This window comes from Enoplosus armatus, chromosome 2 (genome assembly GCF_043641665.1).
Source record: "Enoplosus armatus isolate fEnoArm2 chromosome 2, fEnoArm2.hap1, whole genome shotgun sequence".
Classification (NCBI taxonomy): domain Eukaryota; kingdom Metazoa; phylum Chordata; class Actinopteri; order Centrarchiformes; family Enoplosidae; genus Enoplosus; species Enoplosus armatus.
The window spans coordinates 25,755,445-25,772,186 of record NC_092181.1 but is presented as its reverse complement, the minus strand read 5'-3'; the positions used below and the strand labels follow the sequence as shown (position 1 = coordinate 25,772,186).

Below are 16,742 nucleotides of genomic sequence, written 5' to 3'. Positions count from 1 at the left end.
AATCATTCTCTCCTTTCTCCTCTCAGCAGCGCTCAGCTACTGCAGCGTAACATTTCCTCCAAATCCAAAGAGGAAATAAAACAGACACAGACAGATATTAACAGAAAATATCCCTTTTGCTGTGCACGTTTGAAGTACGCCGAATTTCTGTAAAATTTATCTGCAAAAGTCTGGATGTGAAGACCAGTTCGAACCCTGTGCACCCAGTCGACACCCCGAGGCCCCAGGAGAACGGGCCAAGCACCGACGGACAGCAAAAAGCACGTTGGATCTGCCTTAACCCTCTATAATCACAACTTCTACATTATTTTCTCTTTTGCACAGTGACAAAAATGACTTTTTTTAAAATTACAAAAAGTAAACTATCAACTTGTATCTCAATTTCCTGCCTGTGTTAGAAGATTAAAGCCCACGTTTAGCCGACACTTACTACGCCTACAGTGGTTCCCCACCTGTGGCCTCTCCCATTGTGGGATGAATGTAAGATGATGACTCATAAAATAACATTATTTGAAATTCTGGATGTTTTTAGCCAGGGCTGCAACTAGCAATGCTTTTCCTTATTGATTACTCTGCCCCTTATTGTCACGACTTTCTTGATAAATTGTTTCGTCTATAAAATGTCAGATAATTGTGCAAAAAATGTCCACCAGTTTCCCTCAGCCCCGGGGGATGTCTTCAAATTGCTTGTCTTGTTTGACCAACAGTCCAAAAACCCAATGATATTCAATTTATTATCATAGAGGACTAAAAGCCGGAGCCAGTGATTTTAACAATTAATTATCAAAATCCAATGAATTTTCTGTTGATCAACTTCTCAAACATTAATCTGACAAGGGAACATTACGGATGGATTGCATTTCGACGGCCACAAGCACAAAAGGTTGGGAACCACTGTCCTACCACATGATGTATATCCACACTAGCCTTCATGTTGGGCTCCAGTGTTTCTCCTGACAACAGATGAAGATTTGCCTGGTGTCCAACGTAACACACACACTGACGACAACAACAGGGCGAACTGACTGCCGTTGAGGCCAAAATCACCTCCACCGTTGCAGCAAAAATGTCTTCACATTATCATATCGCAGTGCTTAAAAAGGACAGAGGGGTAAAACATTCAGCCAAATGTGTTTCTGGACATAAAAGACATTTTTTTCCTCTTTTACAGATATTTAGTGCAATTTCAACTTTGTGGGGGGAAAAAAGATCAAAAGATTATTTTCCTTGTTCTCCAGACAAATCTGAACTAAAGTTTTGGAAGCTTTATTCTTTATCTGGATCCCCGTTATCGCCCAATAAGTGGGCGCTTGTCTTGCTGGGATCGCTTCGAGGGATTTAGGCAACTCTACCGTTTATTCATTCAGCCCACAACCCCACCCCTCTGCAAAATGCCACGCTACATAAATAAACAAGCACCCAGGTATTTATCTTGGTGGCACAGGGCCAGAGAGAGACGATCACCTCCTCCTCCTCCTCCTCCTCCTCCTCTCTGTCATTAGCCTCCTCTCTCTCTCTCCTCTCACTCTTGTCTCTTTGTCTGGATTGTGGCTTCGCTCATGTGACGGCAGACTGCCGCAATGCCTCATCTGTCCTGGGAGATTCTTAACAAACATCTCCTCCTCAGGAAGAACAACAGCAGCACCTCCTCCTCCTCCTCCTCCTCCTCCTCCTCCGCCCCTCACTGCTCAAGTATAGGATGATTATAATTATTTTTTTAACCCCACTTGGTCAACAGTCTGGTCGATATTCGCCTCAGGATTGGCTGCATCGCTCATGTGGACATTCTGATTAGTCGGCCACAGCAGCCGGGGGAATATAGGGACAGATAGACCTTCCTCTGATTATTAACACAAAAATCACACAATTGGACCAGTGTCCTATGAGAGGGGGGTGGGCAGCACGCACACACACACACACACACACAGCACTGATGTGCCCGGTCAGACGCACCTACGCCCATTGATTTACATATTTGCATTCAATAGCTCACATGTATACACACACACACACACCAACATATTTGGCAGCTCCATCTGTTGTTGTAGACAGCAAACACACACACACACTCACACTCTCTCACAAACACACACTCTCTCACAAACACACACACACACACAGGGATACGGATATACAGATGAGTTTGGCAGGGATTTGCATTCTATGAAGAAAATGGAGTCGACACAGAAATGAAGCAGCGGTGGATGGAAAATGATGGTTTACGTAATGAAGCAACAAGGGACCGACACTATTTAGCTCCTTCCTATATGTGTGTGTGTGTGATGGAGAAAGAGAGAACAGCAAGGGGAGAGAGAGAAATGTATACATGTGGAGAGGAGACGAGGCAGAAAGAGATGTAAACAAAGAAAATAGAGAAAAGAGGCAGGCGAGATCAGAGAGGAAAGAAAAGGAGAGCTGAGGAAAGAAATCAAGCGATGGAGGGAGGAAGTGTCAGTGTCCTGGATGCAGCTGTGCTGCTGTCCCATGCAGGAGTACAGGACGTCTACCAGGCAGCAGCGGGATATTTACGGAGGATAAAAAAAAATACAAATCTGAGAAGAAGAGTCGATAGAAGCGCTCATGATCTGCCTCGTCTGAAATCTATTTTACATTTTTATTAAAAAAAAAACCCTCATCCAGTAGGAACAGTAGAGCTGCATGATATGTAACATGGCTGCAATACAGCTGCAGCTTTGATGTGGCACAGACTTATAGACTCTGTGCTGTGGATATGTGACTCTGCAGATGTGTGTGAAAGGCAGACAAAAACAAACAGCCACTCATCTCAACCTCTGCGCACATACCACCCACTCTCACACACACACACACACACACACACACACACAAATATATATACAGACCTTGCAGAGCTGAGCACCCAAACCACCCACACACACTGTCAGACATGCGCAGTTGCCACATGAAGCCAGACACACACGTATGCAGCACATAGATCGAGACGCAGACCCAGCCTGGCATAGGCATGCGCATTACACAGACACACACACACACACACACACACACACACACACACACACACACACACACTGTACCACTGTCAAAGCTCTTTCGAGTGAGGAGGCAGACATTAACATGCCATAAATGGAGATGGAGGAAAGCGAGCAGGGAGAAAGAAAGAAAAAAAACTGCATACATACATTAATATGCACACACACACACACACACACACATTAAAAACACACCCACGCATTATGTTCGCCCACAGATACACACACACAAAGCCTTTACAAACAGCTCTCAAAACCACCCTGCAACAAACCGCACACACAAAACACACACTTACGTACACACCAGTATGCATGCATGCATTAACACCAAATCATTCGAGCGTCCCAGCCAACACCCCCCCCCCCCCCTCATTCATCCCTCCTCTCTGGGGAGGTTCAGACTGTCCTCTTCTTCCCTCTCTATCTCTCAGAATTGTTTTCTCATTTAAGGCGGTGGTTTCAAACAAAGCATTGGAATAAAAAGATTTATTTTATTTTTTTTAAAAAAGGAAAACAAAACAGAAATGTGCAAACTGTCTCCTCCACCACCCCCCCTCCCCTCCCCCTCCCCCAATCCCTTTCACTTTTTCTTTCATTCTTTCTTTTATCTCTCACGTTTCTTCTTGCCTCTGTCCTCAGTTATTGAACTTGGTTAAGTCTCCACGGATCGTACCATGTGCTCCAGAAAAGAGGGTGGGGATTAAAAGAAAAAGATACCCCCAGTTAACCGTCCACGTCCTGACTGTAGGACCTTTAGGTGCTCGTCTCAGGACCAAGGGTTCTTTGACTGATAGCCTTTTTTTTTTTTTTAAGAAATAATAAAAAAAAAACTTGATATACATGTAAATATATATAAAAAAAAACAAATATTCGTAAACATCTTTCCTCAAAAGCCAGGCTGTAAAAAGCAGATCATTTTTTTTATAACACTGGTCTACAAAACTGGTTCAGTTCCAGGTTAGAAGACGCCTCAAAGGCTGTTTTTGGTTCGTCTCCGGGGTGTTTCAACGTGCAGCGCCATTTCTGTGTTTCGCTTAAGAGACAGACCCTTCACCTCGAGGGTCTGTGCGTGTGTGTCTGTGTGTGTGGGTAGAAGTCCAATCATCAATATAAACCTGACAGCGACATTGAACAGTTCACCACAGCGGCCTCTGCCCATTTCTGATGCCACACTGCCAATAAGGTGCTTGAGGTTTCTTCTAATTCAAAAACGGAAAAAAACACCAAAACAGGCCAAATATGCATAATAAGAAACAAAAAAAAATAAATGTCAGTTGTGTCAGAAATGTTTAGTTAACAAATCTATAATATGACATGTCCTTGTTTGGGTTTTAACGTGTTCTTAAGATAATCACGTTTAAAAAAGCGTTTGCCAGTCCGGGCAGATTTAGCAATTTAACACACAGGAAATGGTACATAAAAACAGGGGAAAATATATATATTATAAGTGTGGATGCAACAGCTGGATTATCTTTCAAAATTACTCACTCAACGCGTCCTCTGTTTAGCCATGATGGCACCTTTGACACTGAAGGCATAGTGCTGCCCCCTACAGTCGATACATCACATTTCATGTGAAAAGTAACATTTAAGTATCTGCTGACCAAACACACTTGATAACGGAAATCAGTCTTCTTCCGCCGCGACATTAGCCTCAAAAAGGATTTGAGATTAGTTTGGATCTGATTATGTTGGACACAAGGAGAAACTATTCCTAGTTTTATGCTGCTGGGGAATTTTAAGATACGAACTAATGCGGGCTGCACATTAGTTTGTGCATTGACCAAATGAACACATAAAACATACATCTACAGTTGGCTAACTCTGCTTCCATGTTAGTCACACTACTGCTTTCATTAGGCCCATCATTCCCAAGTGCCAAACAGAGAGATGTGTCAGGTCCGTCATAAGAAAGATAATATTGATTGTCTGGGATTGATTTGGATTAAACGACTGGAACTATAATCTGGTGTGACGGGAATTGAATATTTATTTGAGGACCAAAATATCAGTGGTACTAAATTGAAAAGTCCACCAGGAGCACCTGTGTTAACCTCAAACTGAACAAGAAGCCCGCGGCGTGGTTTAGCTGACGAGTGTATTCAGCTGAATTGTGGATTCTGGAGTTCAAATTTTTCTAAAGAGGAAAGATCTCATTCTGTATTCTTTGTTTCTGAAAGCTTCCATTCAGCCACGCGAGTGTCAAAGGCGAATATGACTGCAATATGACTTTCAGGGTTGTTTCTATGCCAACATTCTTCTGTGATTTCCATTATTTAGCAGCTTTCTTTTTATAATTCTAAATACCTCACGTAAAGCCAGGAACCAACAAACGAAACTTTCAGCCAGTGCAGGGAAAGTTTACCTTCTCCATTAGGTCTTCTACAGCCTCATTAAACACAAAGTCAATTTAAAAGGTGAACGCTTACATGTGACGAACAGCGGCCTCTCTGCTCTGCTTTGGTGTAATTCCCCTTTAATTCCCACGTTGCTCTGGTGTACTGTAGCTGATGCGGCCGACAGCGCCCAAATGCGAATTAGCGCGTATGTGTGCTCACCGCAGCGATGGGTGAATGAATCAACCAAGCGTGTGTGAAAACACACCGTCTGGCCTCCCGCTCTCTCTCTCTCTGCTGCTGCAGCACACACACACACACAAACTGCGTGGCCGTTCAAACACACACCTACACTTACACACACAGAGCTGTATTCCTTGCAATGTACCAGTGCCTGAATTAGCACCTTTGTCCATGCCAGGCGAGCATGCATCCAAGCAGCAGAGCCTGAGGAGACTGTGCTGTGCTGACACCGACATGGCTGCGAATGTTCTTAGGGAAAACAATTTAAACATGAGCTGAAAACAAAAGAACATCACCGCTGTATCCTCTCACACACACACAAACTCGTTCCTAAGCTCACCGGCAGAAACTGGCTTTTGGATAATTCTTAACTTTCCTTCAGAATAAAAAAAAAGGGTGATAAACAGAGATATGAATTGGATTTCAGCTTGTATTTTTCTCTTTTTTTTCTCCCATTTTTTAAAAATAAAAACCACCCCCCCCTTCTCTTTCTGATACGTACAAAAACGTAGTTCGATTGTACTCATACCGCAGGAAATAACACAGTGCATTCATCACGCGCAAACTCTTTGACAATCATCGGTAACAAGTTTCCTCTCCCTCAGGAGGCAAAAATCACACATAAAAAAGGAAAAATTAAGAATTTAAACACAAAAAAGTAAAACTGAAATGTTTACGTTTTAGGGTCAAAAGGTGGAGGAGGTTGGGGGGGTTTAGTCAAGCTAATCTTAGTTTTTCCCGTCACTGTCAATCAGAACTCACCAGCACTTCTCTAAAGGCTGGCAGGTCCGTTTCCCAGCATCCCCAGCAGGGGTTAAAGAGCAGGGTTGGTGGGGTCGGGCGGAGGTCGGGGAGATCATAAACCATGCCAATATACATATTAATATTCATTTCAACCCCTGACCTCATCAACCGCACGCTCTCAGAGAAACTTTCATCCGGCCGTCCAGATGAAATAAAGCAAAACAAACGAAACAAGCTCACTCCACCTCCACTGACTTAACGCTGCGGTCCCGATGCTTCGCCACGCATACATTCAATATCAAAAACAACAGTGTTACCGGAGTTTGGGGAAGGAAACATCACTTTCTCCAAACAGGATTACCCACCCCACCCCCCCACCCCCTCCCCAGGGAATGTCTGTGATTGATTATGGTAAGAAAAGGGCTTTAGTGCCAATACACACTTTTAAAAACAAACACATAAAGGCTGAAACAATCAGCTCTTGAAAGGTTGCAGAGGAATGAAGAGGTTGGGGGGGGGACTAACTGTCAACCTCCTCCCTCTGCTACCTTTCTCTCTTTCTTACTTTCTATCTCTCTCTACCAGAAAAGGAAGGAGGAACAATCTGAAGAGAGGCATCCTGTGCCGCTGAGAGAGACAGAAATGTGGACAAACGAAGGAAGGAAAGCAGAACAAACTGACCGAAAGAGGTGGAAAAGAAGAACAAATCCCCAAACACATGGCGGCTCGTGGGACCACGGTGGCCACCGTTCTCAACTCATCGCCCCCAGAGAAATGCCATCCCTCCCTCCATCAATCTGTCCATTCATCTATCTGTCCGTTCACTCACTCAAAACAAAGTGCTGCCGTCTCCATGGAGGGCGTCTGCTGGCGTGGCTCCGCCTCCCACTTCGTTATTGTTGGTGGCAGCAGCTGCCGCCGCCGCCACGGCTTCCAGGGAGGCGGGGTCAAAGCCTTGCTCCGCCCCCAGTGCGTCGGCCTCCATCTTCACGCTATCGGCCAGGAAGGCGGAGTAGGCGTCGCTGTCGGCCATCAGCAGTTTAAGCTTGGGGATCCAGCTTTTGCGGACGACGCGGCGGGCGTTGGTGCACATGTCGGCCGCGATGGCGTTCATCTCGCTCTCCTTGAAGCTCGGCGCAAAATTCTGGCAGTAAACTGGAGGAAGGAAAAGAGGTGAAAAAAAAACCCCAACACACAGCAGAGACCAAAAGGCAAAAGAAGAAAAAGAAAGGATGGTGAGGAGTCTGAAAATGTAAATTTCAAAGCTGCAATAACTTTGCATGCAAGCAGCTCTTAAATCTCACTGAAATATAACTTATTTACTTTATAGTATCAAAAAACTGCGTGCGACTCACATTTGACAGCATGTAGCACTCTGTTGTCCAGGGGTTTACGACTGGGGTCATTGGTTGAAGAGCGGATGCCAGTTCCACAGCTGTTAGCCAGAGTGCTCCTGAGCAGGGAAACATACATCACATCAACACATATAGAAAAGGTACACATAAAATAATAATAATAATAAATAGACAGAAACTTTAGGGCAACTAAAACATGGCATGCTTCAAAATGCAAATTTTCAGACCTAAGTAGGTTGAGAAAAATTGATTCAATGCCAAAAGTGGATTGAGTCTGATTGTAGCCTGCAGTCACTATTTACTGAGCTTACACAGAGCTCTTTGTTGTTTTGTTTATCCCCCACACACCCCTTACTGCTCTGACAGAAACACCGAAGTGTTTGGAAGGTGAAACACTCACCTGTCAAAGAATGCGGCCAGCAGGCGTCTGAGCAGCACTTTGTGGCGGGTGCCGGCGCTGACGTGGCAGTTCATGAGTTGGGCGCGGGAGATGAACACGGAGGTGCCGCTCACCAGCTCCAGCTTCTCGGCCGGGTCGCCCTCCTCGTACAGCTTCGGGTGGCAGCGGTTCCCGATCTGGCTGATGAGCTCGGCGGGCAGCGAGGCCAGGTCCTGCCGGGACCGCGCACCCCTGCCCCCCCGCCCGCCGCCTGAGTCTGGGGCCATGTCCGGAAGAGCCTCCACCCGCTCCCCGACCACTGAGGAGGGGTGGTGGTGGATTGTTATCAGTTTGTTTAACTTACATTTAGAGCTGCGTATTGTTTGACATTTTACTGTACCAGTGGCAGTGAGTTTCAGAGCCGATACCAAATGTTACTGTTGAGGAATATAAACATGTTTTTTCTACCATTTAGGAAAAGATGCCAAACTTCTTATGTGTTACAAGCAGTCAAACAAAAGCATTGTCGAAATAAAAGTCAAAACTGACATAACTGTTAACTAACACTTAACACACTGGCTAACTAGTTACCTAATTATCAAAGTCCAAATACTTAAATCTAGTAAATAGTTAATTACACTATGTTCTGAAGGAATACTGGTTTTTGATTGGCTAGAGCGTGCACATAAAAAACATTTAAAAGCCCATATTACAGCTCAAATGTTGTGATCAATATGCGTACAGCAAAATAGCCGCTCTAATTCTAACCATGATATAAGTGAGATAATTCCCTCCAACGTGTGCATTGGGGGCCCCTTTCACACACTTACTACAGAATATATGTCCATTGGAGATGTATGTGGAACCAGGAGGGACCTGAACAACCCCCCCCCCCCCTCCTCCAGTGTTTTCAAATCAAACCTGGACCTTAGACCCTTGGCCCATGACCTTTAGATCAAACAGGTAAAAGAAGTTGTGGTGCAAAACTACAATGTTAACTGTAAGAAATTCTTAGAACTTAATTGATGGTACTGTTCAACTGATTTTATGCACATTTCTTGTGTCTTTTGAATGAACTTGTATTTATCAGTGTTTTGAATATTTAATTCCAAACAACCATCTGATCGTCCCTTTGATTAAATAAACTAAACAATTCATAAGCTTGAGGCCCACGACGTTTCATTCTGCTCAACATCCTGCACTTCAGAGATGTTTGGATAAACAAACTTTACAGGACCGGCACTTATAAACACACTACGGCAAGCGTAACAGATCCCAAGACGAAAACTTTCCATGAAAACACGGTAACCTTGAAATGAACTCACCTGCTGCTCCAGCGTTCAGCATGCTGTACATGGTGTACATGTTGCAGATCTGTCTGTACTGCTCTTCAGCGCTGTCATCCGCTATTTCGTCCTCCTCCTCGTCGTCGTGGTAACTGATTGGCGAGTCGCTGGTGTACATGCTCAGCGTGCCCGGGCTAGTGCCTTCAGGGGTCCCGCCATTGTTGTTATTGTTGTTATGGTTACTGTTGAGTCCGGCTCCTCCCACTGACGTGACGCCGCCGCCCACCACTGGAGCACAGGCTGCGGATCCGCGGCCAGAGGAATCCTGGGTAGTGTTGTTGGAGGAGGAGGAGGAAGACGAAGAGGAAGAGTAGCGTGCGGCCTTCCTCATCCCACCTCCCCCGCCCCCTCCAGAGCCCCCTCCCCCGTCACGGTTGCCCCCCTCCCACAGCCGCTTGGCCACAGGAGTGCAGACCACCGAGTAGGGAGAGCCCTCCTGCTGAGGAGGAGAGGGAAACACTGGTTATTTATTTATCTTCAGCTCTGGACAACTTAAAACTAACTTCTCAAACAGGGTCAGAAAGTTAACACTTGCCAATAGGGCTTTGTTTCATTTGAAATGTTTCTGCACCAGTGCCAATATGATATCTGAGACTTGGTACTGATATGGAATAATGATCACTTCGATGAAGATAAACGTGGTTTTTCTTCAAAACCTCATTATTCATTTAACAAAAGAATCTCAAGTTCTTGAATGTTAAATGTTGTCTAAATACAGGCAGCTGACCAAGAACTTCAATACCATAAAAAAAGATTGTATGAAACTTGCAAAATTAGCAGATTAAAAAAAAAAACAACTTTGAGTACCTAACAGCTGACACTCGTTGCTACGGACACATTTCAGTAAGCACCAAAAAGGGATTGAGATTCGATATTCAGCCACACTTGCTGAGCGCCAAATAGAGGTTCAATTACTCTTACATCTCCCACTTCACTAGTTGCTGACATTTCCAGTAACATTTAAATGATTCTGTTATACAAGTCTGTGAACTATGAACAAAAGCAAAAATAAAAACAACAAAATCTTAGTAGGCATCTAATGCTGACTGTCCACAAATCAGTTACTAACCTGCTAACTTGTTGACGTTTTAACAATATCTCACAAAAGCAGCAGTTTCCCATGATGATAATGAACACTTTCTCTTTTACCTGTATTTTAACTTTAGCCTGACTCGACACTTTCGTTCTTTATAAAAAAAGACTTACAACCCTCTATTCATTGTATAAGTGAGTGAGCAAGTTTCAACCTGAAACTTAATTTACATACGACACCGCGATGAAAACAAAAAAATGTACAGTGCATAGGGCTGGTAAAGACAGTTCTTGGAAGGTACATGTCTTTAGTTTAGCCAAAATCTAAATATTCACTTTCTTTTCAAAAGAAAACTCCAAAAGTAGAGTGAATGAAAAGATAACACTGGAAAACCACTCTAGCGTTTGTATTAAGCCACTGTTATGTGACAATAAATTAAGTGAGACATTACAGTTTGTGCTCCTTTAACACCCACAGCTCACTAACATGGACGGTAACATGTTAAAAACACAAACCATACTCTCAGTATTTAAAGCTCTTATAAAAAGAGTGAGAGTTGAAAGTGCCATGACCTGACTTTTGTTGTGATTTGGCGCTATATAAATAAAATTGAACTGAAACTGAATTGAAGTATAAAGACTTACACAATTTAAATAATGTACGTTTTGAAAACAGTCTATGCCATATTTCAGAAATAACCTTCAAGTTATGATTTGTCAAAACAATATGGATATATGGTGTTATTAAATATGCTTTTCAGCTGCCGTTACAACTACAACGAGCTTTCTTTGAAACTCTATCAAAGCTTTTTCAAATATCAAACTCAAAGAGACACCCACTCATGATGCCCTGTTCCTTATGAAAATACCAAATGATGACTTATTCTTTTTTTTCAGATTACTTCGCATAATTGACAGATAGAAAAAGCCTAATTACCTCATCAATGCAACACATTGCTTGTTTTAACATTATCAGTGGCATCCTACCTGCTGCGGCTGTGGGGTGGGCTGAGGTGTGGAGGCCGTCTGTTCTGTCTTCACCTTGGACACCAGGGGGAGGGGCGTCAGACAAGAGGTGGGCCTTCCTGAGGCTGTGGCAACGACTCCGCCACCTCCCACTGTTTGAGTGACGGGGCTCTGAGGCTCGGAGGGCGGGGTCTCCTCAGTGTGGAGACCCTGAGAGTCACAGCTTGGAGATGAGACCTGGAGGCATGGGGATATAAAGGATTAAAGTTTCATTGATATCATTACCTTTGAATGTATACACAATATATCTTGCCATAGTTCCACGTTTATGCAGGTTTAAAAAGTTATAATTCCCCATCCTAAGCAGGGCTGTGTATCGACTGAAATGTGTCCGTAGCATTGAAGAAGGAAAACTGTTAAGTACCAAAATATGGAATCAAATATATCTGGTCGTATTAATAATCCTGTTTGCTTATTCTATGATCAGATAGTTCAAACAAGTTTCAATCAAAATTCGAACAATTCTAGATTTTATTTAAGTAAAGTTACTGTTATTTGTAACATTTGAGGCTTCTTATGTTAAGAGGTTCGTAGAAAAAGTTTATATTAGAGATGCTGCAATAAATCACAACATTGCCAAAAACTATTTGGTTGCAGCTTCTCACATGTCAGGATTTGCAGCTTTTCTTTGTTTTGTGTGACTGTAAACTGAATTATCTTTTGGTTTTAGACGGATGGTCCGACAAAACCTTGCCTTGGGCTGCGGGAATTAGTGATGCTCACAATTTTATGACTTTCCTGACCTAACAATGTTCTGTAAAAAAAAAATAAGAGCTCGGATAAGAATAGTCAGTTGCAGCCCTGATTTATATTCCTCAAGTAAGGTATCAAACTAGAATTACCGCCCCGCGGTTGTATGCCTATTTCGAGGTCACAATGACCTTTAAGTCACAAGTGTCACATATTCAGTGTCATACATTCACTGTGAAATATGACCACAATCTCCCCTTCTGATCCTTCTGAGTTATGGTGTTGAATAATGGCCAAAAAAGGGTTTTTCCAGGGTATTATCATACCACAGTGAAGTTGACCTTTGACCTTTTGGGTAAAAAAAAAAAGATGGCATCACTTCATTGTTGTATCCCATTGAACATCTGTGTGACATTTTGTCATAATTACTGCATCAGTTCTTGAGTTATGGCCAAAAACTTGTTTGTCAAGGTCACTCTGAGGTCACTGGGACCATTGTCCGACCAACTGGAAAACATGGTGAGCAATCCTTTGAGGTTTGGTTTTGGAAACAAAGCTCGGTTATCATATCGCCACTAGTACTAAAAATATTTTAAACACAATCTTAAATCTGGTTTTTGTGCAGTAATATAGCGGACAAGTATTCCTTCTTTCGTACAAAATGAACTACTTTCACTATTCTACACGCTGGACTGACTTTTAGTGTCAGTGTAAGTTACCAATATTCCTTGGTAGCTTGCCAAAGTGGTCTGACAACCAGCATTTTAAGTTAACTTAAAACATCGTGCAGTAGCAAATACTGCAATTTATCTTAACACACTTAACGTAACACAAAGCTGGTATCATCTTAACTCTGTGTCTGGAGGTGTTAGGGGGTACTTTCAAGGAAATCAGTTCTCCTCATTAATATGCAGATTTATGCAGAAAGGCACTCCAAATCTAATCAGATCATCTGCTACTATAGAGGGAACCTGTCGTGTCAGTACGATGTTTCAATTATTCTTTAGTCACAAGAACGTGTCTACAAACACAGACACCCCCATGACAACATAATGCCACACAACAGGTGCCATGGTGGCACCACATAAAAAGGCTATTATTACTACATTTTTCCAACCAAATCGCAAATTATTTAAAGGATTTTTCTATTTATAGAAAAATTCCTATGTACTTAACGTTCTACCAATAGATCTACATCTGCATGCAACTTAAATTCATTCAACTCATTGTTTATGAATGCTTACCTTGAGGAAAAACTCTGTGCCTTTCTCCATGATCTGTTGGATCTGGAGAAATCCGGCGGTGTACATGAGCAGGAACTGGTCTCCGACGTTCATGCTGAGGCGTCCTGTGTAGCAGAAGGCCAGGATCTGCTGGAAGCTCTGCGGCTGCACGGCCGCGGGCAGCTCCACCACGGAGCTCTTTCCCCCGGCGTTGAACAGATCCCGGAAGTAGGAGCTGCTGGCTGCCAGCACTGCACGGTGGGCCTGAGGGGTAAACAGCAGGGGAAAGAAGTCATAAGGGTGTCAAAACATGTTAATTTTGATCTATGCAAACGTAAATATCATGATCCATATCAAAAAACTCAGATGATCGGGTCCCATGGTTTGCACTTGTTTGTGTGTGCAGTCAAGTATAAAAGAGATAGAAAACCCAAACCTACGTGGTGGAAGACTGGCTTCACCTCAGCCGTGTTCTAAGTTAAGTTCCCTGTGGTGGAGACCATTTTGAATTGTTACTATTAATATTATTATATGTATTGATCATATCAATTGTATCCAACTGTAAAGGACTTGTTTCCCCATTGTCTTGCAGTAACTTCTGAAATACGACCAATTCAATTTCTAATTGCAGCCTTACAAATTGAAATTGTATTGAACGGTGGCAAAGCCAAAGATTTACTCCCCCAGTGAGAGTGGGGGCCAGAGGGAGCTCAGAAAATCTATTAGAAATTATTTAAAGCAGGACTCTGGCAGTTTTTGACCTGGACCATATTTTCCTGTCTTACCAATTGATTTTGACCAAATTCTTGTCAATATCTTCACTGTAGAACTAATTAGACGTTACTGCAGCTCTCACAACCAGTCCTCCAGGGCCAATGAAAAATTGAAAAATTGAATACCAAAACTCTTCCCAAGCATGTTGTTTCAACATAGAAATGTCACACTTTGACAAGAAAATGATAAGACATGAAAATTGAAATCATGAAAAAAATTAAAACTCTTGCGTTGTCTTATACAGCTTTGATTCCACAACTCTCTACTTTGACCACTCGTTTAGCTTTAAAACTGCCTCTCGAGCTAGAAGTTTATGTTTCAAGATAATGCTATAGTACTTATGATAATGCTAAATTATTGAGACATCCATAAGCTCATTACTCAGCAGGTAAGATGAGAAATCGGCAAATATCCTGGAAAAAGAATTAAGTAGTTGTTTAGGCAAATCACTTGGCCACCACCTTGTCCAGTGCAGTTGTTTGGTAACCAACAACAGAGGACTGTGGTCACACTGTGCAGCTCCCAGGTGAACTTTTATATAACTGACTATAAGCTGTCAAACCTGGAATAGGTAACGGTTAAAAAAAGGTTTTAGGACCTTGAAGGCGTGTCCCTTGACGACCACGGAGACATCACAGTAGAGGCCCTGCAGCCGCTGTTCGTTCAGACACTCCAGGATGTTGTTGCCAAAGTTGGGGATCGCCATCTGCAGCGTCTGAGCCATAACGCTCTGCCCAGCACCACAGGGTCTGCAGGAAACAGAAAGGTAGAAGTTAGAGTAGCGACACCAGGACTGACATCTTTGACAGGTTATAAAGAGAGGAATGGGATGGTTGTAGAAGGATAGACACAACAGGGAGATATCTGGAGGGATACATAGATGAAGGGATGATGGGGGTGTATAGATGATTGAAGGGAAGGACTGAAGAGGAGGAAGAATGGGTAAACGGAAAGACGAGAGGACAAGATGAGGTAGCAGGACAGAAGAAGAGGAAACAGTAAATCAAGGAGGGATGAGAGAAGAATAACAGTCATGAAGGACCGGACGATGTGCAAAAGGCAAACAAGACAGAAATGAGGAGAGAGGAAAGAGACTTAAAATAAAGAAACAGGGTACGTAAAGTGTGTGATGATTAATGAATTAAGTATTTGGTAAACAACTTTAATTCAAAACTCTAACTTCCAAATGAAAGAGAATTTTGGGGCACCACGACAGTTATATAAGCCATCTTTCTCTTTTTTTAACCTTGTTTCATTACATCTAATTCACAGTTAATAAACTGTTTGGTGGTTTTTGGCCTACTTTGTTATTTTCTCGTCGCTCCTTCTCAGTCAAAACACAGTCGCTTACATAACTCATCTACTTCACTCGTCTTCGTCACCATCCAACAAAGAAGCCTGTGATCAAAAGTGGAGGAACTGTCAAACTTGCGACAAGTAAATAAACAATCCATCTCTAAAATAATTTTTTGCTCAAGACCGAAGGCATCACTATCAAGTGGACCTTTTATTTGTTTATGAAGGCTCAACATACACATAAAACTACTCTGTATTGAGTATGAATGAGGCGAGTCACTGGTCTGATGAACAAATGCATTTTATACTAGATGACCTCCAAGTGATTGACGGTGTACAAGCTTAGCGGACACACAAGTATTTGGAGAGTAGCTGGTTCTGAGTAGAAGATGTTGAGCTACTAGTCTGGCTACAACCCAAAACAAACCACTAATAGGAAATGATATGATAGCGATTAGCCTTGTTGCTCTACTGGGAGGAAGACGCACTAACGCACACTGATGCAACAGCCAAAGACCAAAAGATCACAGAGTGGGCGGGTCAACAGAGTCTTTTATAACTTTGATCTAACGCTCAACACAAGTTCAATAGTCTCATCTCCTTCTTTAAACTTGGGCGGCGCTAAGGATGTAGCGACGGTGCCCTTGCAGAACGCTAATGAGCACGTAGCGGAGGGGGGAGAGAATACCGACCAATGGCTGACTTATCCCAACAGCCTACATCCGGTGAGTCAGACTACAACTTCAAGGACTGTCTCAAGTCTTGTGGAAGTGTAGCGTTCATCTAACGTCTTGCTGCTTGACTGAATGGAACAAAAGGCAAACTTCATGATAATGAGAAACCGTTCATCAGATGTAAGTATGGATAATGTCTAGAACTGTGTAGTTCATTGTTATTCGATTGGTACCGATGTTCGGCCCCGATGATCTGGTAATGTGAGGGCTTTACAGATCCAGACTTAAACCTCCCGAACTGCTCGCAGACTCTGGATGATTAGCCTACGTCATTACTTTCAGAGCGGGACCACAGTAGCCAATGAGAGAGACAGGTCCACAAGGAGACAGAAGCTAAACATTGGCGTTACAAGCTAATCCCGGAACAGCTGACGGTGTTGCCAAGCAACGGTAAACATTCTAGCCCTTGAGGCTAATGTTAGCTAGCATACGACTGTCGACAGATATTAAAACTGGCAGTTAAAATCTCGCTGAAGAACAGACAAACCGCATTGGCCTCGTCTCTCCAACCTTTTTCTCACCCAGACTTGTTTGACCTTCTGCTTTTGTTTTTTCT

The 16,742-nt window shown here is 43.0% G+C and overlaps 1 protein-coding gene across 1 annotated transcript; it reads right to left on the bottom strand.

The window, feature by feature from the left end:
- Window positions 1-6,826: 6,826 nt before the first annotated feature.
- nacc1b (nucleus accumbens associated 1, BEN and BTB (POZ) domain containing b) lies at window positions 6,827-14,895 on the bottom strand. The gene is made up of 7 exons (XM_070923659.1): window positions 14,755-14,895; window positions 13,404-13,646; window positions 11,431-11,646; window positions 9,391-9,850; window positions 8,087-8,384; window positions 7,687-7,784; window positions 6,827-7,486 (listed from the first exon to the last, which is right to left on the bottom strand). Exons 1-7 carry the CDS (start codon window positions 14,878-14,880, stop codon window positions 7,161-7,163), a joined length of 1,767 nt encoding a protein of 588 aa, XP_070779760.1. The 5' UTR covers window positions 14,881-14,895; the 3' UTR covers window positions 6,827-7,160.
- Between the last annotated feature and the right edge of the window lie 1,847 nt (window positions 14,896-16,742).

Coding starts and splice junctions, on each gene's coding strand:
- nacc1b (XM_070923659.1), bottom strand. CDS start 14,880: ATGGCTCAGACGCTGCAGATGGCGATCCCCAACTTTGGCAACAACATC. Junction 11,647..13,403: donor GCACAGAGTTTTTCCTCAAG/GTAAGCATTCAT, acceptor CCATGCCTCCAG/GTCTCATCTCCAAGCTGTGA. Junction 7,785..8,086: donor CTGGCCGCATTCTTTGACAG/GTGAGTGTTTCA, acceptor TTCCCTGCTCAG/GAGCACTCTGGCTAACAGCT.